Below are 24,560 nucleotides of genomic sequence, written 5' to 3' on the forward strand. Positions count from 1 at the left end.
GGAGGAATTAGAGAACGAGTTGTTTCGGCAGCTTGGTTTTCGACAAATGCTCTTTTTGCAGAGAGGAGGATGTTTTGAGTTCTGAATCTTGCAGTGTGTTTTATAGTACTGTAGTACCTCTTATACTGTATTCCAAAAGATCAAGGAACATGTAATTCTTCACGTCATGACCCCTTTAAAAATATGCTGTTAAAATGCATCTGATGATACAAATTGTGCAATGAAAGGCCACATGATGATTTTTATCAAATATGGCCTTCCAAAATCTAACTTATATAATTAATTACACAAACTATAGAAAGTGTCCAGTGTTACCCACACAAAGACAAAACAATAAGGGTAAAATGAATGTCACTTACTGTAATATAATGTAAAATGCCATATAAAATACCCCCAATAGATAACCAATGTAACTACATAACTAATAACAAAAGTGAAAAGAAACTATTTAAATGAGATTTTATACAAATTCAATGTGAAAAATTGATTTTATTTACTTGAACTTTTTAATAATATAAATACTGTATAATTTTTATATTAAAGGTCCAAAGAAAATACTGTACATGTGTTGTTTTTGATAAATATTATAAAATATAATAATATTATTTTAAATGTAAATAGTTTGTAATTTTGACCCTCTACCGCACAGTGTAACCATATGGCAACATTGTCTTTGTGTTCATTTATTTGCCACTGTCTTTTAATTAAAAAAAAATGAAAATTTGAGGGGAAAGAGAAGAGTTTAGTATATCCAACGATGTGCTTTGGTTAAGTCACATGACATGCAGTACTTTCCTGTGGCGCGATTTCTGACAACCTGCGGTCTTTAAATCAAAGTTGCTGACTAAAACATCAGTAAGAAAGAAAGACCAGCCGATTTCACCTCTCAAAAAAAATTTAAACATCACGTCAGGTAAGCTATGATGACATATTCATCACTCAAAAAAGTTTTTAATGAAATTTGTGTTTGGTAAATCGATCAAATGTCTGTACTGCAGAAGTGGAACGACATTACAGCAATAGTTTAGCAAGCTAGCGGGAATCTGTTAAGCTGTTCAAAGATAAAAGCATTAGTTCTATTGATATCATGTTGGTTAGTCGTATGTTACATTTAGCACAGAATTCACACCATTTAGCATGAGTATGACACACAATACATTGTGTCTCAAAATGGCAGGTGTAAGTGTTTTGGCTGTAAGGGTACTGTTAGGGTGAAGTGCACCAAATAAGAGCTGTACCTGTGCCTCACCTCTGAAGAAAAAAAGTGCTTTGTGAAGTTTCATAATGAATAAAGGATCTTTATCATAAAGTAGGCTACTTTAAAATAATATATATATATATATATATATATATATATATATATATATATATATATATATATATTACAGCATTTCAAGTTAAGCTATTCTAAGAAAAGAAAAAGATTCAAATATTTTTTTGTATGTATCTATCATAATGCATGCGGTAGAGGGTTAAATGTTACATATGTTTAGGTAACCTACAGTTAACCAATTAACAGACTTTTACTGTAGCATTTTTACATTCTTTTTCCTGTTAAAATTACTAAAAGAAGTGATAATAGGAGAGAGAGCACAACATTATTCCAGGCATTTCATATTCACCCCAGTGCCTTTACTTTACTTGTGCTACTTTGTTGTATGCCCACTGGGAAGATTTCACAGTTTGATGCAAAACTGAAAGCCATCTCACACACATTTTATTTGTTTTATTGTTTTATTTTATTTTATTATTTTCTGTCATGATTTGATTACGCTAGATCTTTTACAACTGCATAAACTGTGGTTATATCTACAGCTCCACTCTACAAAGCATATGATTTGCATGATCAAATTACAGTGTAATCATCTTTTATATTCTCATTTTCTCTCCCTCCACATTAATTCATGTTCTACATACAAAAAAAAAAAATCAGGAAATGAAATATACTTTTTCTCTGTTTTTAGGCTGCGTTCCAAGAGAACGTGGGCAGACAGGTAACAAGAAAACCAATTTACTTACATAAACACCATTCAAGTCATCTCAAGACATTTGCTTTTTTTTTTTTTTCTACAAATGGTCTGTGAAAGGAGTTTAACTTTCAAAATAGGTTGATTGTTAACCGCAGGAAGTCAAACTATACATCAAAATTTTATTTTTTTTAAAATAATAAAAGAAAATAGATAAAATTACTGTAATATATATCACAGCACCCCATTCAATGCCTATTTGTTGAAAAGGAAAGAGCATATATACATACTATATTGAGTAATAAATATTGTTATATTAAAATCATGCAAGGGAAGGGCACAGATTAACATAACATTTTTGGTAATTACAATTTAGTTCATTAAACGTTGTTTTTTACTGTCATTAATTGAATATTACTCTTAACATATTATATTGAAATTGTGACTTTAGTGTATGATTTTAATTGTTGGATAAAGTCAATAATGTTATGACTATACACAACTAAAACCTAGAAAAAACATGTGATTTGTCTATCTAATGCTTTAAAAAAGGAAAGGGACATCATATTTGTGTAAGGTCCTGTATCCTTTATCTGTAGCAAGCGCTAGGTCTCTAATGATCTTTTATATCCTGTCTACACAGGGCACCTTCCCCCATGGCATAGATATTCTCACAGCAGCAAACTGTTTTACCATCGGTAACCTGAATAACTGCTACTTGACAATCAGGTAAAGAATAAAGAGGTGAAAATGAGTCTCTAAGAGGAGTGTTAGCATGCTTAATTGAGCTACATTGTGCTCCTGAATACACACTGTGAACATTGCAGCAACAAGTATATAAATCATACTGTACACCCCCATTCTGAGAACAGTCCATCAATACAAAGGCATGCACATCGGTATGGTATGATTTGAATACTTCTGTTAATAAGGCAGCAGTTACGCTGTTGTGTCTTTAAGAAGGGTCCACCCTGCGGAAAAATGTTGCCATTGACTATGGTATCTGCACTTGGGAAAAGAGCAATGTGAAAAATGCTAGCCTTAGGGAGCAAAGAGCCATATTCATTCGGAACATTAGAAGGCGCTACACTTTCTAAAACTGCTTTGGAACATGTATTGTAAAAGCACTATACAAATTAAATTGAAAATACTGTGCATGATATAAATGTGATAACCAGTAGAGATTTTGCTGTACTATTTATCTATGTGCGGCTATCAGTGGACAGGACGACTTTACATTTTTTACACATGAGAGCAACAGGAAAAATATGTAAAAATGCAAAATTACAGAGTGGGACATATCTCGAACAAATAGGCACAACAGGAAATCTAGATATTTATGGTTACTTATCACTGTAGCTTGCAATTATATAAAATTTAACTGATGTGAACATGATAGTTTAGTAGGGACAGTTCTTTTGGGCAATGGAGGAATCAGGAGACAACGCAGTGGGTGATGCGTGCAAAGGTGAAAGTAGAATTAACAGACTACTTTTTGTGACCAGGTAAAATTGTTATTACATTGCTTCATTTTCAATGACCATTCAAAATAATAGTAATTGTAAATTAAGGTACACTCGTGGCATCAAATATTTTATTTTAGTACATGGACATTCAAAAGAATGTTGGACATTTATATATTTATATGTCTGAAGTGGTTATTCTGCAAGTTGACTATGCTAACCCATTCAACCACATGGATGATACCAAACTGAGAGTGGGATTTGTCACAGCGAGTTCTGGAGGAACACATGAAGAACTCTGAAAATGCTGAGGCTGAGGCTGGAGTTCAGGCAGAACTGCAAGCTGTTTTTGCTGAAGATGGTCTCCATGCTTTTTGAAAAGGCTCCACTCAAATATCGTCTCGTGAGAAGCCTGTTTGTTCTGGTGGATGCAAGAGTGCTCCTCAAGAGCAAAGAGGTTAGCACCTGAATACTCACCACAGTTCTGCAGCTCCTTGTGGAAACTGTCCACATTGATGAGAAATGTTGTGATGAGATTTTGAGGGAATTTGCTCACTTCTATGACCACAACCTGATGTCAGCATCATATTCCTTCAGAAACTTCAACCCAGAAAGTGGAAGTTTGGATGAATTCTACCATGAATGTTTATGTTTTATGTTTAGGTAGTAAAACTTGTCCTGATCCTTTCACATGGCCAAGCCTCTGTTGAGAGAGGGTTTTCTGTCAACAAGGAGGTGATGGTGGAGAACCTCAAAGAGCATTCATTGATTGCCCAGCGGGTTATTCATGATCATGTGCAGAGTGTTGGAGGGCTGCTAAACATAGCCTACACAAAGGAGCTGCTTCCAGGCAGAAATATCACATGTATCTTGATGACCAAAGACGTTTAAAACAAGATGAACTGAAGGCACAGAAGAGGAAAGGACTAATGGCGGAGGTAACAGAGATAAAATCCAAAAAGAAGAGAATGGAGGGGGATATGAGGGTCCTCCTGAATTCTGCTGATCACAATGCAGAAAAAGCTGAGTCACATGGGAAACTGAGCTTCATCTCGAAGTACAATGGCCTTCGAAGAGCTGCAAAAGAAAAAGAAAGAAGTCTGGAGACTTTGAAGAAACAGATAACCGACAAACTGAAGGAACTAAAAGACACTCTTTAACCCTCTGGGTTCGACGGACCGTTGCCGGCACATCCTGCTGGATATTTTTGTCATTACAGCGGAAACAACTTAAAATACTCCATCATTTTGGGGCATACAGATAAGTGTAAGACATCATTAGAGACTATAAAGGGTCTACTTTTATTTGTGTACACTCAAAATAACAACAAAACCTTGTGCTTTTGTAAAATAAAGAAAATAAAAAGGGTGAGCTTTCAGCAGTCTCTGTGTTCGCGAGCATATTTCTGAAATACGTCACAAAAATTAACTGAAACTCTGTGAATACTTATCACACAAACATGAAAAATATGTCTAAAGAAAGCTTAAAATGTCTACTTTTAAATAAAATAATTCAAATTTAAAACAAATATTTTCCTGCAATAAATTTACTCCTGAGTAAAATGCGCTTTAAATATGCCCATATTAGAAGATCAGCAGCTTATAATGATTTCTGAAGGATCATGTGACACTGAAGACTGCAGTAATGATGCTGAAAATTCAGCTTTGATCACAAATTGCATTTTACAATATATTGAAATAGAAAACTGTTCTTTTAAATTGTAAAATGAGTTCACACAATGTTTTTACTGTATTTTGGATCAAGTAAATGCAGTCTTGGTGAGCAGAAGAGACTTCTTTTAAATGGTAGTGTAGGTCTAAAATTAAGTAAAGTCTTTATGTAAAGAAAATGTATAGTCAGATTACTTCTTTTAACTTAAAACTTGATTTTGATCATTAAGTCTCCATACATTAATTCTCTTTCTGTCACATTCCTCATTGATAGGCCCAGGGGAGGGGTCTTTTGTCTCCTCAGGTGTGAATTACCTCAATATTCATGATAGTTCACACCTTCTCGCATATGACATTTCTAACACTAAAATTGTCTTACAAAAGTTCAATTACTATATTGTTTTGTATGAATGAGTGATCAAGATGGTTTTCACATCATTTTGTAGCAAAAACTCTAGGCTACAAGATCCAGTTCTCAAAAGTCGTATGGACAAATGTTTAGTATGTGTTATATGGCCTTATTTCAATGACTTAAAAATGTTGTTTTTTCAAAAAACACGCATAAATGTTATTTTCTAAAAAATACAAACCTGTACATGTTGCTCACATATTATTGTAGCCCAGTTTGTGTTGAATACAGTGTTATTAGACTTTAGCCATTAATATGTTTTTAAGCAACTGAAAAAAGCACAAATGCCAAGGCATGTCAAAACTTCTCCAGGGCCCAAAACACCCTCAGACCCCAGAGGGTTAATAGGCCCTACCCTGTTTGGTCTAACCTTGGATAGGCCAATTATCGTTTTTGAAAACATTTGTGTTGCTCATTGCAGTTTTGTTTTTGCACTATTTTGCACTGTTTTGTGTTGTTCATTGCCGTTTCGTATTTGTACTATTTTGTGATGTTCAGCTTTTTTCAACTCAAGGGCATAAATAGCACTTACAATTCCAACTCATGTTATTGATATTTTGATTTTCAAAGAGCATTCATTGATTACCCTGCATGTTATTCATGCCGTGTGTTTGACGGCTGCTCAACAAGATGAGCAGAAGGCAGAAAAGGAGGAGGATTCTTTTTTTAAGGAGATGAATTGCACTTACGACGTCAACTCAAGTTGATTTCTTTTGATTTGCACAATATTTTTTATATATTTTATTGAAAAAGAATCAGGGAGCTGATTGAGTGCCTACCTCAAAGACTAATGTTCTTATTTTTCACATTTTCAATAAAGAATTGATTGAAACTGAAGTTATTTGTCTAGTTATTATTTGAGTGGTTGTTTTATATCGACTCATCCAGGTTATATAGGATGTCAAGTCTGCTTAGACAGGTGATACATTTTTAACCATGAAACTTGTTTTCCTTTAATTTGTCACCCTTCTGTAGAATGCTATAACAAATGCTATCATGTTTTTTTTTTTAAATAGAACAATAACATCTGATTTAATGTGATGAAGTACGTATATGTATGTAAACATAATTTACCACAGTTGTAAGGTGCTGTAAAAGCTTGAAAATGCTTGAAAAGTGCTTGAGTTTGACTTTGGAAAAGGTGCAAGAACTCTGTGATGAGCCTTACCACACTCTGTCTCCTGCAGACAGACACACGACCACGCCCCCAACACCACAGATTGAATGTGATTTTTTTTTAATACAAGTTTTGCTGATTTGAGCATTTCTTTTCAAGTGATATATTTTGCGTAATGTACTGCTACTGTGTTACTTAAAGCAACTTTTACATTTTGGTTCCATTTAAAGGAATATCCCATGTTCAATACAAGTTAAGCTCAATCGGCAGCATTTGTGGCATAATATTGATTTTAAAAATTTATTTTGACTCGCCCCTTCTTTAAAAAACGTCTGGATTCCATAGAGGCACTTACAATAGAAGTGAATGGGGGCCAATCCATATACGTTAAACTATTTACTGTTTTCAATAGTATAGCTACAAGACAAAACAACATGCATGTTAACTTGATGCAGCATGATAAAATCAGTGTTTAACCAGTTTTATTCATTGCCATGATGATGTAATGACGTAAACCCTGTAATTCCACAAAAATGACGAATTAAAAGGCTTTACAGATCAAATAATACACAAGTTTTAACAGAATTAATGTAAGTGCTTTTATAAAATCAGAAGTTTTAGATTTCTGTCTTTTAAACCTTAAAAAAAATTGTCCCCATTCACTTCCATTGTAAGTGCCTCACTGTAAAGAAAAGGAGGGATGAGTCAATAATGTTTGTGGTAATCAACACTATGCGACAAATGCTGTTAGTTGAACTCAACATATTTTGAACATGCATTATTCCTTTAATGGTGACATATCATGGAAGGATTTCTCTAGCTCTTTTCTAATAATCATGTCAATCTACTATGTAGCAAGGGCATAGCCAGGAAATTACTTTTGGGTGGGCCTCAATAAAAATGGTTGGACCAAGTTTTAGACCAATTTTATTTACCCAATTTTTCGTAACAGCAGAGAAGCATGCATTCAGACACATTCAGAAATCAGAATTTATGTATTTTTTTTACTATTTTATAAATATAATTTTGAAGTCAAAGAATTATCTTTAATATTCTGGGTGGGACTCGTTCTAATTTGGGTGAGCCCAGGCCCACCCTGACCCACCCTTGGCTATGCCTACTGTAGACATTTAAACACTAGCTATACCACCCTCCTATGCATTATGACCTATTGTCATATTTTTTTTTCCAGTGTGTACATAACTGGTTTTGAGGAATGCACCAAACATCTAATTGACCATTTGGTGGCTATGAAAGTTAACCACTGGGATGGGCAAGAATATGTCTTGTCTTTTTCTTTTTATGCTTATTTGTCCTTTTTTGTTATAAACCTCCAATAAACTGCAAAAAAGTTAAATAACAAAATGATAGCACAAAAAAGTGGTGCATTGTTCCTGACAATTCCTTTCATTTAATCTAAGCCCAAACTTTATTTTTAGAGCAGAATTGTCAGTTATTTTAGAGGAGTAGCTGAATTAGAGCTTCAGAGATGTGTGTGTGCTTATAATCTATGACACTTTATGCTGGGTTCAGCCTCCAGAACCAAATTAAAACTGCCACGAGAACTCATCTGTCCGAGGCAAAGACGCAAAATCTAATATAATTGCCTCAGCATCAGTCTCCCTTGATGCGTTTGATTACGCACAGGCGAGCGCAATGTGATTCTTTATTTTTTTTGCATAGCTGAATTTCAAACATTACAAGTTTGTGTTACATGTCAGTAGTGTCTAGTTAATAGGATTCCAACACCTGACTGACTGTGTCTTTGTTTCTGGTACCAGCACCAGACCTGGGCAACTTACGTCCCTTGGAACGGATCCGGCCCTCCACATGGTTTAATGTGTCCTGCGGCTCATTTATCCTAAAAGCATTTCTTTCATTGTAGTTATCTTGCATTGGGACCTAACGCACCTCCACATTATTAAAGTCTGCTGTTTTAATCTTAATTAAGTTAATGTCAGTGTTAAAGGACATTTTTATTTAATTTTTCTTTCAAACATTCTTTTCCCTCTTGAGTCATTTATGTTTATGAAGGCTACACAATGGAGTTCTCTGGGTTTGACACACTATATTATTTAACAGTCATACTGATGTGTCAGTGAGCGTTATATAAATACATTTTTATTTTGTAGTAATCCACATAGCTTGTCAGTTGCCATTCATTTTAGATAAGATGTGCTGTGATTTTTCTTATTTGACATGTTTACATAGACGTTTTAGGAAATGTACGGTCATAAACATTTGCCTCAAATATGGAAAATGATTGGTAAAAATGTGTATGAACCCTGACTATACCAATTTATCAATAGTTAATAGAGTGTTTACGTGCTTTCTACAGGATGCTACAGTTTCAGCACTGTGGCGGCAGTTTTTATCAGGTTGAGCCAGGGGTGGCGGACGTGAAAATGCAAGGTAAGCAAAAACTGAGCACTAATGACTGACCATACCATTCATTCACTTACTTACCATGTACACTACATGGCCAAATGTATGTGGATACCCTGTTCTAATTAATGGCTTTGGCTAGTATAGTGGCTGTGCTTACATACATTTGTTACCATACAGTTGGTTAGTCAATACCTATGTGCCTTGGTGAGTCCAGAGGTTATGACCCACTTTTGCTGTGCTCTCGCCCAGGCTCACTGCCTTCATTAATGATTCATGGCAAACTACAGCAGGTAACACCCCCTGTCAAAAACATCTCTCATTTTCAGCTCAAGTCTGTATTGAAACTGTTAGTCTTGAGTATGCATGTGTGTTTCCTAGACCTTGTCTGGGCTCCAGGTTGCCTGCATAGTGGCACAGAAAGTGGTGAGTCTAACTGAAGGCAGGAGGGATGTGGCGACATCCATGTCAAAGTAACTCCTCTGCACTTGACAAACCAGTTGGCCCAGCATGGTCAACACCTGCTTCATCCTGCTGGACCTGAAATTCATTACTGTCTCAAGCCACTGCTTTGTCCTGACTTGAATCGATGCTCATGCGTCATGCACTAGGTTTGGCTTTATACTATAATCGACTGTGGTACAATACCAGCTCTGATACCACCTTGGTGTCCATAATAAATTGATACCTTGATGCAGTTGTGAATAATAATAATAATAATGAGTATAACAATAATAATAAATTTATTTATATAGCACCTTTTTGCAGTTAAGCAGAACATAAAATCAAAACTACACTCAGTAAAACCCAACATATTCACAGAGTAATAAAAGCAACACACACAGTAAAACACAACTTATTCACATAGTAATAAAATCAAGTCTATACAAATTATTTTTTAAAGCGACTTAAAAACAGACTCAGATATAGCAGATCTAATAACCCAGGGCAGGCTGTTGTCGGGACGGACGCTCTTATCACCTTTTGTTTTGTATTTAAATTTTGGAACAGCCAACAGTTCATGGCAAGAATATCTAAGAAGTCTAACTGTTTCACAAGGTTTTAAAAGCTCTGCTAAATATTCTGGTCCCAGCCCATGTAATGCCTTATGTGTAATTAATAACATCTTAAAATCAACCCTAAAATGAATTGGTAACCAATGCAAAGAAGCTAAAACTGGAGTAATATGATTAAAAGACCTTGTTTGTGTCAAAAGTCTTGTTGCTGCATTTTGCACTGATTGTAGCCATGCTAAAGTGCATTACAATAATCAAGATGAGATGAAATAAAATAATGTATGAGCTTTTCTGTATCCTTGAAACACAAGAAATGTCTTACCTTGGAAATGTTCCTTAACTGGTAAAAACAGGATTGAACTAACTTCCCGACATGATATTCACAATTTAAGTTAGTATCAAAATAGACTCCCAAATTTCTCACCACCTGCTGAATATTCGGGACTACTTGATTAAGTACTAACTCAGTCTGACTCTTTTTTTTTTTTTTTTTCTCCCCCAGTCGTTGCAACCACTGTTTCACCAGTATTTAACTGGAGGAAATGTTGCAGGTCATCTCCATAGCAATGAAAAAATGTTGTATTTTCAAATCACAGAAACAAGAGATAGCATATAGTGAAAACAAAATTGGCCCTAACAGGGATCCTGTGGAGCACCACAATTCATTTTTGAAGAGGAGGACATCTAATCTCAAACAGACACTACAGATTTCCTGTTGGTCAAGTATGATACAAACCAGTCTAAATCCACCCCAGATATTCCCATCCATGTCTTCAACGTATCAAGTAAAACTGAATGATCAACTGTATCAAACACTGTAGTTAAATCAAGCAAAACTAAAATGGAGCACTCTCCAGCATCCTCCGCCATCAATAAATCATTGGACACCTTAAGAAGGTCAATTTCTGTACTGTGGTTTTCTCTTAAAACCTTACTGCAATGTCTCAAACATATTGTTATCCTTCACTAACAGTTGTTTAGCTACTGCTTTCTTTATTATTTTAGAGATGAGAGGTAATTTTAAGATTGGTCTAATATTATTTGTATCCGAAAGACCTAAAAGGGCTTATTCAGAAGTGGTTGAACTATCACAGTCTTTAACTCCTCTGGGACACATCCTGGCACAAGCAAGCTATTTACTATATACAACAAAGAAGGGCCTAAAGTCCCAATGCATGATACATTTGCCTATCATTTAACATGTATAAACAAAAAATTGTACAGCAGTTAGTTCCAGTCCTCTTGCTTTAGCTTCATTTTCAGACTTTTTTAATTAGTAGAGGAAAACTTTACATAATAACAGCCTATATAAAGTGCAACAGTCTGGTTCCATAGGGGAATTGATTATTAAAGGTAATTTACAAACCTTTCAAGACAGTTACAGTGAGCTCCAAGGTTGTTAATTGATGGTATTTGCTTCTACTTAAGCCAATATTAAAAAATAAATAATGTTTATTAGCAAAAAATACTGGTAAGGAACTACACTACCCATGAATCCAAAGGGAGGGAAATCCAGTAATCAGTGAATCACCGCAAACAGAAGTAAAAGAGCTCTGCAGCTGCCGCACACTTCCATGACACACTGCAAATGACCCAATCAATTCGGTCTCCCTACACTTTCAACTACTTATATATTTCTATATACCTGAATCATTTGCAATATAATTATATTAAATATATTGATTTTGAACTCTATCAGCAACTTTAAATCAATAGCTTCATAGTTTCCCATAATTTCTAATCTGATTATGTTGTTCAGAATGCATCATGTTATTGTTGTTCTTTTCTCATTTAAGATGTACAGTCCACAGTCTTGTACCTTTTTTTTAGCTTTTTTGCTTCAAATCAATGTTTGTAATCTTGTGATTGTTTGACTCATGGCTAAGAATTATTTTATGAACAAATTTATTGAATCCCTATGGAAAAAGTAATGGGAAAAATTCTACCGAAAGCAAGACGAAGTGAAAAAGTGGGCAGGCACGTTTTTACTTTAACTTAGTTCATTGAACTGTTGTATACAAGCAATATCACATATACTGTATTATTTTAATATTTAAATAAAATGTAATTTAGAGACAGTTCAGGCCCATTTTTAAACCAAGCAGGGTCACAAAACCTAAGTACAAATGGCTTATAAAACCTATAAGCAAATAACCAAGCAGCTTGTTTCAACATATTTGCCAGAAAATTCCAGAATACAACCATTATATTGTGTTTTTGAGCAGGAAAATAACTTAAGAGAAGTTGGCTCAAATTGACTACAAAAATATGAATAATATCTTACAGTAAGATAAAGTCGGCAGCATGAAATTTCAAAATTTAAAATGCGACCCTATCCTTCACTTTCTCCTTTTCTTAGGGTGTGCGTAGCCATTGGTGTGTGTGCACAGGGCAGCCTAAACCACGTCTTGTATGAAAAGAACATATGGCCCATGTATGAAGCCTTGCTGGGATGTATGAACAACTACAGCTCAGACAGCCAAGGGGACGTTGGGGTCTGGTGAGTAGGTTCACCAGACGTGCCTGTGGTATGCAAATTCGAAGTCACTTCTCACACATTCCCTGAGGCCACGTTTACTTTGCGCTTACTTCTTCTTCTTCTTAACCTTTATTTAACTAGGAAAATCACATTGAGGTTAAAACCTCTTTTACAAGTGGGACCTAGTCAAGACAGGGTCAGATAGCAGGATTAAACAGATAACAAGCAACAAGGAACCAAACGCAACATCATCATTAGACAACAGCAAACACAGAAAAAACAAGTCACCATGACACAATGTTATACAACACCGAAACACAGCATAACAACACAAACATATAGGTATTTCATAATACCCTACATGGTACTGTTCGCATAAATAACTACATTTGATCATAGGTTTAGTAAGGAGTTAAGTGGTGATAGAATTAGCAAAGCAGCTGCAATTAGCAGTAACCACCTCCTTTATTCTATGTTTAAAATCATTTAGAGAGATGAGGGATTGTAGTTTGAGTTTAGTCTGTACATCATTCCAAGACCAAGGGCCGTAATGGAACAAGCTTAGCTTTCCAGCCTCTGTTCTAATAGCAGGCACTTTGTACTGTAGCCAGTTCTGTGACCTGAGATTATGACAACTTCGATATAATAAAAATTTCCTATTTAAATAATTTGGCAGTTTTCCTAAAATGACCTTATAAATTAAAATATACCAGTGTTCAAGCCTTCGCAGATGAAGAGATGACCATCCTACCAAACTATACAATATACAATGATGTGTCCTAAAACTAGAGTTAGTGACATATCTAAGAGCTGAATGATAAAGGTGGTCCAGTTTGGACAAAGTGGACAGAGAGGCAAACCCATAGATTGTATCCCCATAATCTATCTGTGACAGAAATAGGCCAGCAACTAGGCGTTTTCGTGAAGCCAAGGAGAAACAGGAGTTTAGCCTATACAGAAAACCCAATGTGAATTTTAATTTCTTTGCAGGATAATCAACATGGTATTTAAAATTAAGTTTTTTGTCCATCCAAATTCCCAGATATTTATAATTATCTACAGACTGGATACAGACTCCATCCCGTGAAGCGATGGAGAGAGGTGGCAACTTTAATCGGCCCGTATTAAAAACCATAACTTTAGTTCTCTTACGAGAGGTTACCTCGTATTGCGTAAGCTAGCTTACGCTACGGGAAAGATTCATCTTTTCTGAGATATTGAAGCCCAAAAATTATCCTTAATTTTGTATCCATTGTCAACGCAGTGCGGCAGCTGCAGACCTTGAGCGGGCTAGCTAGCGAGCTCATTGGTTGCTCTGCGGCAACTGCTGCAGCCTATAGACGAGCTTGGGCGAACTCGCATCCAATGAGAGGCGTCCGCACGCTCACTGGATCAAAGCCCGCCAAAAAGGGCGTGACTAGAGTGCATATAAGCGTAGTTCGTAGGCTGGAACCCTGATTTTCATCTCTTCAGCGAAGCTCTTCGATCACTGAATCGGAAGCCGCGTCGCCGTTCGAGGGGCATCAAGCAAGCGTGGACAGCGCTCGAAGAAGCCGGCCATCTTCGCCACCTTCAGCCGTCCTGTGAGCTACGCCATCCGGCGACGTATCCTTTTTAAAAGCAAGCTAGTTCTTAAAGAACTTCACAAAAGAGTACGAGCGTCTTTTTTAAGATGCCTCGCTTGCGCCTCATGCCGCGCTCCTCTCAGAACCGGAGACCGCCACATCATCTGCGCTCTCTGCCTGGGACTGGGGCATGCAGAGCTCGCCCTCGCCGAAGGCGGATGCGATCTCTGCGAGGAGCTGCCGATGTCGACCCTGCGGGCTCGACTGGAAGCGCTCAGGACCGAAGCCGCCGCGCCGCCTTCCGTTCAGCCACGCAGAAAAAAGCGCCGCTCTCAAAGGCTGCCGGAAACAGTGGTAGAAGCGATTGCCTCGCCGGAGCCCATCCCTCGAGCATCGCCTTCACCCTCCCCGCCCACCCGGGATGCGCAGTTGCCGCCGAACGGCTGCTCTGCTGCCATCTCAGACGAAGAAGCGGAGGATAAGGGCTGTTCCATCATGGCTTCGGACAGCGAGGAGTGGTCAGGCTCACACGCCTCCTCCTCGGCCCAGGAATCCAGCAGGACCCGCGCCGGAGTCGAAGGGGAACTAACACGCCTCCTCACACAGGCCGTCGACCGCCTCGGGCTCGAATGGTCACCGCCCCTTGAGCAGGCACCCAACAGACTTGACAGCTGCTTTCTACAGAGCCGCCGCCGCGCAGCACCCGCTATCCGGGCCGCTCCCTTCCTGCCGGAACTCCACGCCGAGCTTTCCAAATCATGGAACGCGCCTTTCTCGGCCAGGGTCCGATCCCACGTCTCCACCTCTCTTGCTTCGGTGGACGGCGCCACTGAGAAGGGCTACGCTTCCATCCCTCCGGTTGAGGATGCGGTAGCAGCACACCTTTGCCCGCCCTCCGCGAGATGGCGGTCTAAACCAGTGCTCCCGTCTAAGGCCTGCAGAACAACTTCCGCCTGTGTTGGCCGCGCCTATTCCGCCACCGGCCAAGCTGCATCTGCTCTTCACTCTATGGCCGTCCTACAGATCCTCCAAGCGGACCTTCTGCGGGAGTGGGATGAGGAAAGCAGGCATCCAGAGGCGGTTGCAGACATACAGAGTGCTACGGACCTCGCCCTCCGCGCTACCAAAGCTGCAGCCCAAGCTATAGGGAAGTGCATGGCCGCGCTGACTGTGACCGAGAGACATCTGTGGCTAACGCTAGCCGGCATGGGAGAAGCAGAGCGCTCTACGTTCCTCAACGCACCGCTCTCTCCATCCGGTCTCTTCGGCTCCGCGGTGAGTGGTATCATTGACCGGTTTTCAGAGGTCCAAAAAGCCACAAGCCATGAATCTCTTTCTGCCTCGTCGCGCTAGCTCCTCTGCAGGCCGCCCACGTGAGCCTCCTGCACGAGCCTCTTCACAGCGCCCAGCTCAACAAAGCCAGACTTCTCAGCGTCAACAGGGTGGCCGCCCTCGATCGCGCTCAGACAGCCGCCGCAGACCGCCGCCCCCCCGCGGGCCTTGGACTAGAATTGCGCTGAAACCTGAACAACCGAAGTCCTCCTAGCTTTGTTGACAAAACGACGGATCAGTCCCGCTGCGGCCGGACCACCGTCAAAGCTTCGCCCCCTGTCAGTCCCCTTCCTTCAGGCTACTACAGTGGTAGATTCAGCAGCCAACAAGCCGGTGTTAACGCCCGCTTGCCTGCGCTCAAACGCCGTTTTCACGCGACCCAAATAAATCTGGTAAAGAGCAAGCATGCCATATGTGTAGAAAATGTGCCCACAACCCATTGTTCACCTCTACACACAAGCATTACACATCCCGTGTCCATACCAGAGAGCAAACATGTCTTATGTGTAGAAAATGTGCCCACAATCCAGTGTTCACCCCTACACACAAGCATTACACATCCCGTGGCCCTATCACGGCACACTCACATAAAGCGGTTACGAACCGCTCGAGTGTTAGGGTTAATAAACGCACCCACGAATCCGTCGCGCGCCCATTCTCTGGCCGCTCTGTCACACGACCAGCCTTATGTGTAGAAAATGTGCCCACAATCCAGTGTTCACCTCTACACACAAGCATTACACGTTCCGTGTCCCCATCAGAGCACACTCAAAAGCGGTTACGAACCACTCGAGTGTTAGAGTCAATAAATGCGCTCATGAATACGTGCGCGCGCCCATTCTCTGCCCGCTCTGTCACACGGCCAGCAAACACTTCTCTGTATGTAAGTCCCGTGCCCGTGAATATGCTTGCGTATCACTTAACAGACGTAACTCTTTCCCCATTCACCTCAATCGGGAAGTCACTCACAGAACAGCCTGTCCTTGCTGTCTGCGAGCAGTCCAGCATAAGCACAGTAAGCGCGCTCACACATTCTGTTCAGCTCGCTGTGTGCGGCAATCAGAGCGATTTGGCCACTCACCCTCTAACATTACGCTTCAAAGCATGGGAAGATATTCCAGGGATATCCGAATGGGTGTTAAGCACAATAAAACAGGGCTATTTGCTACAGTTCGATCGTCGTCCTCCTCGCTTCAGAGCTCGGCTCGAAACTACTGTGAACACAGAAGCAGTGTGCATGCTTCGTTCAGAAATAGCAAACCTTCTGTGCAAAAGGGCCATAGAGAGAGTGCCGCCTCCCTGAGCGAGTCGGGGTTTTACAGCCGTTATTTTCTTGTCCCCAAGAAAGACGGCGGCCTCAGACCAATATTAGATCTCAGGGTTTTGAACAAAGCGCTTGCAAAAGACCGTTCAAAATGCTTACAACCAGCAAACTCCTCGCGCATGTGCGCCAGGGGACTGGTTTATTTCTCTCGATCTGAAAGATGCATACTTTCAGATTCAGATAAATCTCCGTCACAGGCCATTCTTGAGATTCAGCCTCGACGGCCAGGTTTATCAATACACCGTCCTTCCGTTCCGCCTGTCCTTAACACCCGTACTTTCACGAAGTGCATGGACGCTGGCGCTCGCACCCCTGCGGAGTCAGGGTTTGCGAATTCTGAACTATTTGGACGATTGGCTGATTTTGGCACAATCACATACGGAGCTTCTGTCTCACAGGACAGTTCTCCTCAGTCATCTGAATAGTTTGGGCCTTGCAGTCAATTGGACCAAGAGCTCACTACAGCCCAGTCAGACAATTTCCTTCCTTGGAATAGAACTAGACTCAGTGGCAATGACGGCTCGCTTATCTACACAGCCGCGCGCCGTGTGCAGCGACTAGCCGCGTCATTTCAGATGAACAGCCTCACACCTCTGAAGAAGTTTCAGAGAGTGCTAGGCTACATGGCCTCAGCCGCAGCAGTACTTCAACTGGGTTTACTGCGCATGCGCCGCTTCAGCATTGGCTAAACACCCGCACGTCTCGCCGGGCTTGGGCCACAGGCCGCCAGCCAATCAGAGTGACTCAGACCTGTATTTCAGCTCTGCAGCCCTGGACAGTGGCCGAGTGGTATCAGCGGGGAGTGATGATGGGAGCTGTATCTCGCCGAAAAGTCATCTCGACAGATGCGTCCAACACGGGTTGGGGCGCGGTCTCGCGAGGGCTCTCCGGTTTTGGCCTATGGTCAGTTCAGGAAAAGCTCCTTCACATAAATTGTCTGGAAATGATAGCGGTCGAGTACGCCGCGTGCGCTTCCTCCCGATCATTCAGGGTCACCACGTCCTGGTCCGCTCGGACAACAGGTCTGTGGTATCCTATCTAAACCATCAGGGCGGTGTCAGATCCAGGAACCTCTTCCATCTGACGAAACGCATACTGAGTCAGTCCCAGCGCCACCTGCGCTCGCTGAGGGCGACGCACGTGCCAGGCCACCTGAACGACGGCCCAGACAGACTGTCCAGAGACAATATTCCCCCAGGGGAATGGTCCCTGCACGCTTAAACAGTCCAGACGTTATGGCGCATATTCGGCAGAGCAGAGATAGACCTCTTTGCGTCTCTTTGAGTTCTAAGAGAACTCTCACTGCCCAATATTTTTCTCGAAAAGCGAGGACGCGCTGGCCCAGGACTGGCCCAACCGCCCGCTTTACGCCTTCCCTCCCGTCTCGCTATTGCCACAGGTAATGCAGAGGATCAGGGAAACGTGCCACTCGGTGCTCCTCATAGCCCCGCGCTGGGAGAATCAAACATGGTTCCCGGAGCTTACGCAGCTGTCACAGTGCCGTGGCCCATCCCAGTGAGAGCAGATCTCCTCTCGCAAGCTCGCGGAACGATCTGGCATCCCCACCCAGAGCGCTGGGCGCTACACGCGTGGGTGATCAACGACTACCCGTCGCTTTGCCAGGAGGAGTAATAAACACCATCATACACGCTAGAGCCCCCTCCACGAGAAGACTCTATGCGTCAAAATGGTCTGTGTTTTCAAAATGGTGCACCGACAGAGACCTGGACCCACGGACATGTGGGGTGTCGCCGCTGCTCGTGTTTTTACAAGAGCTGCTGGATAAGGGCAGATCCCCATCCACGCTCAAAGTGATGCGTGGCGGCCGTCGCGGCGTTACGCTGAACCCCTGCACGGCCAGTCACAGGGTAAAAATGAGCTGGTCATCCGCTTCCTCAGGGGAGCTAGAAGGATGAACCCTCCGCGCCCCCCATCGGTTCCTATCTGGGACCTTTCTATAGTTCTCGAAGCTATGAAAGCCCCCCCTTTCGAACCGCTTCAATCCGTGGATGTGAAACACCTCTCACTTAAAACCGTTTTTCTAACTGCCCTATCATCAGTTAAACAGGTGGGAGACCTTCACGCGCTATCTGTCAGCGCTGCGTGTCTTGAGTTTGGACCAAGTGACTCCAAGGTCATTTTAAAGCCTAGACACGGCTACGTCCCCAAGGTGGTCGGTACTCCTTTCAGAGCACAGATCATTTCCTTGTCGGCGCTACCAGCATATGATAGCGAACGCGATGCCAATCTCCTTTGCCCAGTCAGAGCACTGAGATTGTATACTGCGCGCTCCGCATCTTTCAGCAGCTCCTTGCAGCTTTTCGTTTCATTCGGAGGGCGCACCAAAGGTCTCGCCGCCTCGAAACAGACACTGTCCAGATGGATAGTGGACGCTATTGCTGCCGCGTACGCGTCAAAAGACCTACCATGCCCGCTAGGCATTAAGGCTCACTCCACTAGAGGCATGGCCTCCTCGTGGGCATGGTCCAGCGGGATTTCCATTCATGACATATGTGTGGCAGCGGGCTGGGCTTCCCCCTCCACCTTTGTCAGATTTTACAATCTGGAAGTACCCGCTCTGCAGGCTAAACTGCTAGCGGTTTAATACGCTACAGTTCCCCTGGTGAGCTGCATTAATGGGACACAGTCCACACAGACCGGCACCGCCGCTCTCATCTTTGTGCTTATGTACTACACACACTGGCCCGCACTCTTGCCGGCCAAATATTAATTCCCCACTCATAAGGGCTCCCCCGGGTCCCCCTTAATTCCCTGGGGTTCATGCAGTGGATGCTTGGCGCGCACGGCGTTGACAAAGGGTTCCCGTAGCGTAAGCTAGCTTACGCAATACGAGAGAACCTCTCGTAAGAGAATGAATCGGTTACTAACGTAACCTCAGTTCTCTCTAGATGAGGGAACGAGTATTGCGTAACCGGCCGTGCTCGCGCCACGAGCGATTTTTCGCTTCATTCAATGAAAACCAGTGTTCCAGCCTACGAACTACGCTTATATGCACTCTAGTCACGCCCTTTTTTGGCGGGCTTTGATGCAGTGAGCGCGCGGACGCCTCTCATTGGATGCGAGTTCGCCCAAGCTCGTCTATAGGCTGCAGCAGTTGCCGCAGAGCAACCAATGAGCTCGCTAGCGAGCCCGCTCAAGGTCTGCAGCTGCCGCACTGCGTTGACAATGGATACAAAATTAAGGATAATTTTTTGGCTTCAATATCTCAGAAAAGATGAATCTTTCCCGTAGCGTAAGCTAGCTTACGCAATACTCGTTCCCTCATCTAGAGAGAACCGAGGTTACGTTAGTAACCGATTCGTTTTATGTGGGTTTAACAGCAGCTTCAAATCTATTAGCGCATGTTGCAGTGTGTCAAAATCTGCTTGCACATTTGCGAAGGCCAACTCAGCTGTGGGGGCACAGGAGTACAGAACTGTATCATCTGCATACAGATGATACTTACAAAATTTAAAATTATCACAAATATTATTGATATAAATTAGGAAAAGCAAGGGTCCCAAGACTGAAATTGCTGAGGAATTACTGAGGAATGTCACCATGCCTGCCTGTCACTGCCCTGCAGCCTGTCCTTCTTTGCCCAACGAGTGATGCATTCCTCTCCATAGTGGACCTCCAGGCATAGCAAAACCTCATCATGACATTGGACATGTCTCAATGAACATATAGTGACCCCAAAAATAGCAGTTGGTTTGGTACTTATCCAATGCATACTTTCATCCTTGTGGAAGGTGTGGCTTAAGTTTCCAAATACTTTTTGATCATAACACTTTAAAAAATAACAAAACAGCAGAATATTTAAAGCATTCTTTGTGTGGTTGTGGCACTTGAGAGGTGTTGGACACACACAGTTCAGCATTGACTCTTCTCACTGGTTGTGTTTCGGGTTGAGGGTGGCAGCAATGAGCTGTCTCCTCTCCTCTGACCTGTTTATTTAATAACTTCAGTCTTAAGGCCATAACGTATGTAACCTCATCAGGGAACGAGACGTTGCGTCAGAGAAGCGACACTAGGGGTCTCTCTTGAGCGCCGATATTCACCTCTGAACTATGAAAAAAGGCCAATGAGAGTTGGCAACCAGTATTTGCATGTCCCGCCCCGGGATTTCATTCAGGATTTTTCTGAGGAGCCAGAAATGGTCCAGCCACAACAGTGGCTCGGCTCAGCGACGTGGCAGGGGAGACACAACGTCTCGTTCCCTCCATCAGGGAACGGAGGTTACATACGTAACCTAGACGTTCCCCTTCTGTCGCTCTCTCCACGTTGTGTCAGAGAAGCCACACTAGGGGTCCACTTAAAAAGTGCCATGCGCTGAGCCGTGTACGTGAACTGCTGATACAGGAGCGAGCAGGTATTCTTACGTGCAGAACGACCAACTGTATCAGGCTGCACGTACCCTTCCCCAATGCCCCATTTAAGCCATCAGACTCCTGATGGTTACCCTGGAGGGGGAACAAGGTGATGGCCGCCAACATGGGAACGGGCCAGCCTGGCTGGGCCTCTTTTCTCTCTATGTTTCTCGCATAGAGCAACTACGGCCGGGGCCCTTACACGCATTGAGGGAAGGGGGTCTTAGCCCTCATCAGGGCGGAGAAGACCCTGCGGAGGCCACACCTACCCGGGAGGGGTGGCAAATACATCAGATGGCCTATACTTAGGACCTATGTGGAAAAGTTGGTGCGGTGGTAGATCCAGCCTCGTAGAGGGGGAAGCATACAGCACGGCGACCGAGGCAGCTGTAACTGCCTAAGGGAGACACGGCAGTCAGCTCGTGAGGGGACAGTACCGTGGCATTACACACAGGGGGAATCCGAACAGAAGGCCTTAACTGCGGAGCACCTATACCAGTACAGGGTAGCTTGCGGTACCCGCAGTGGTTTGGGTCGGCGAGTTCCTCCGCTGAACTGCGGACCCGCGAGGGCTAGGGAGGAGTCAACAAGGGCCCAAAAAATGGGATCTGCTGGGGACAGAGGCGCACTGTTTTCCCTTGGTTAGGGGGAAAGGGCGCTAGGTGCAAGCGGTTCACCCGGTCAGATCGTTAGCGTGCTACCGAGTTCTACGGGCTCAGACCTGAGAAAACACGGGACGATACTGACTCAACTCGGAGATTATAGAATCTCGCAAAAGTGTTAGGTGTTGCCCAGCCCGCTGCTCTACAGATGTCTGCTAAGGTGGTGCCCCTAGCCAGTGCCCACGAGGACGCAACATTCCTGGTGGAGTGAGCTCGGACCCGCAAGGCGGGGGCACGGCCTGGGTGTGATAAGCCAGGGAAATGGCATTGACAACCCAGTGGGCGAGTCTCTGCTTGGAGACAGCGTTCCCTTTCTGCTGTCCCCCAAAGCAGAGGAGAGCTGCGCAGAGCGTCTAGTGGTCCAGATAGATACGTAAAGCACGTACTGGCCACCGCAGTGAAAGGGCTGGGTCTGCCTCCTCCCGGGGCAGCGCTTGCAGGTTCACTACCTGATCCCTGAAGGGTGTGGTAGGAACCTTGGGCACATAGCCCGGTCGCGGCCTTAAGATCACGAAAGTGACTGCCGGACCGATCTCCAGGCAAGAGTCGCTAACAGAGAACGCTTGCAGGTCCCCGACCCTCTTGATGGAGGCGAGCGCGATCAGCAGGGCGGTCTTGAGAGAGAGCGCGGCCGCCGCGGAGGATGCCATATGCCCCAGGAGCCGTTGGAAACGTTTTTTTAAAGGGACCACGGCGCCTGGCTTGAAGGAAGCGAGGCATTTCATCACTGACTGAGCACACTCGTTGGAGAGACGTGCTGTCATTGAGACTGAGTCTAACTCCAAACCGAGAAAAGAGATGCTCTGAACCGGGGTGAGCTTGCTCTTCTCCCAGTTGACCTGAAACCCTAAACGCCCGAGTTGCTTGAGCACCTGGTCTCTGTGTGCGCATAGTAATTCCCACGAGGAGGCCAGAATAAGCCAATCGTCGAGGTAATTGAGTATGCGTATGCCAGCTCCTCGGAGCGGGGCAAGAGCCGCCTCTGCGACCTTCGTGAAGACGCGAGGGGACAGAAACAGGCCAAAGGGGAGGACTTTGTACTGATACGCCTGGCCGTCGAAAGCGAACCGCAGAAAGGGTCGGTGTCGAGGGAGAATCAAGACATGGAAGTACGCATCCTTCAGGTCCATCGCTGCGAACCAATCTAGATGCCGGATGCCAGATAGAATTTGTTTCTGGGTGAGCATTTTGAACGGGAGTTTGGACAAGATCCGATTGAAAACTCGCAAGTCCAAGATCAGTCGTAAGCCGCCGCCTTTCTTGGGTACAACGAAGGGCTGTAGAATCCCTTCTTCGTTTCGGTTGGAGGGACAGGCTCTATCGCGCCTTTGATTAAAAGGGAGGCGATTTCTTCACGCAGGGACTGAACTAGGGGTGTCACGATCCGATACCTAGATCGGTATCGCATCGATACTGACGTTTTTAGACGGATCGGGTATCGGTCCGACGAGCCCGACCCAAATACGATACTCTGTGTTAGTCATGTTCGTTACTGTCAAGCTTAAAATATGACATAAAAGAACTGTTAAAACACCATTAAAGCGGTTCATATGACTAGTGCATTTTATTCAAAGCCACTTGAAGCCACGGGATAGCTCTGTGAATTGCAATAGGCTGTGTTTAATAAGTAAACAACGTTCTTGCACGCGCAGCTTCAGCGCGGTAGTGAATGGTGCTTTTACACACACGCGCGGCTATTTATAGCCTTCACCCGTGCACAATATTTGTGCGCTACAAATGAACATCTCAGATGTAGATGCTCAGCAGTTCGGTTCACTTATAATATGGACTTAGAAAGGCACTGGAGGTGCATTTAACCAGAATTTAATTAAGAAGCGAATTAAACTGTGAATAATAAGGGTGAGGGTTTAAAAGTTAAAGCTGTCACGGGAGACTCACGGAGAGGCAGAGATATGAACTCAGTAGCAGGGTTTATTGAGCAGAGGATTGAAACAGTGATGTAAATACTGTGAGTAAATTCAGTTAAGCAGAGTGGCAAACAGCAGGTAAGTAATATCCAGACAGTGTATAGATATGATGAAAGAGATAACTCAAAACAATTTTATGATACATGCAGGCAATAATGAAGACACATGCTTGACATAGTAGAAAGTTCTGGAGTCTCAGAAATACTATCGATGAGAACTGGCACAGAGTGAGAAAGTGTGTGTGTGTGTGTGTGTGTGTGTGTGTGTGTGTGTGTGTGTGTGTGTGTGTGTGTGTGTGTGTGTGTGTGTGAGTGAGAGAGAGAGAGAGAGCGAGAGTGTGTGTGTGTGTGAGCGTGTGCGAAAGCGGTTATTTATGAAGTCATTGATTAGCCACTAATGATATGCAAGTGCGTGTAATCAGAACTCAGGGAGTGCCAGTATGCTAGTTAATAATAAAGTGTTTCTTAAGCTATACATTTATATTGAAATAATGTGTAGTTAACAGTTTGTTTTTCTTTACATAGCCTATTAAAGAGTACACCCAATTATTTCCACACAATACTGTAAAGATATTATAAACTGATTATGTAAAAAAACAACACTGTATCGGATCGGGATCGGTATCGGCCAATACTGAGATTTCCGATATCGGAATCGGATTGGAAGTGGAAAAAGTGGTATCGGGACATCCCTAGACTGAACGTGTCTGTCGTGCACTGCGGAGAAACGAACGCCCACGAAGGGGGGTGGAGACCTGGCAAACTAAATTGCGTAACCGAGTGGAATGGTCCGGTGCAGCCATCGCGACGGGTTGGGCAGTGAAAGCCACGCCTCTAAGCTCCGTGCAAGGGGCACCAAAGGGACGGGTTTTTT

General features: G+C 43.1%; 1 protein-coding gene across 1 annotated transcript in view; it reads left to right on the forward strand.

Annotated features, from left to right (window-relative positions):
- Positions 1–24,560, forward strand: part of tbcd (tubulin folding cofactor D) — a 77,303-nt gene that overhangs the window by 19,659 nt on the left and 33,084 nt on the right. Inside the window, 9 exon segments of the mRNA XM_052131798.1 lie at positions 1,965–1,994; positions 2,611–2,696; positions 8,965–9,038; positions 9,187–9,258; positions 9,261–9,304; positions 9,393–9,484; positions 12,387–12,531; positions 15,285–15,343; positions 20,656–20,676. Of these exon segments, the coding sequence (XP_051987758.1) occupies positions 1,965–1,994; positions 2,611–2,696; positions 8,965–9,038; positions 9,187–9,258; positions 9,261–9,304; positions 9,393–9,484; positions 12,387–12,531; positions 15,285–15,343; positions 20,656–20,676 (623 nt within the window).

Source organism: Xyrauchen texanus, chromosome 8, assembly GCF_025860055.1.
Source record: "Xyrauchen texanus isolate HMW12.3.18 chromosome 8, RBS_HiC_50CHRs, whole genome shotgun sequence".
Classification (NCBI taxonomy): domain Eukaryota; kingdom Metazoa; phylum Chordata; class Actinopteri; order Cypriniformes; family Catostomidae; genus Xyrauchen; species Xyrauchen texanus.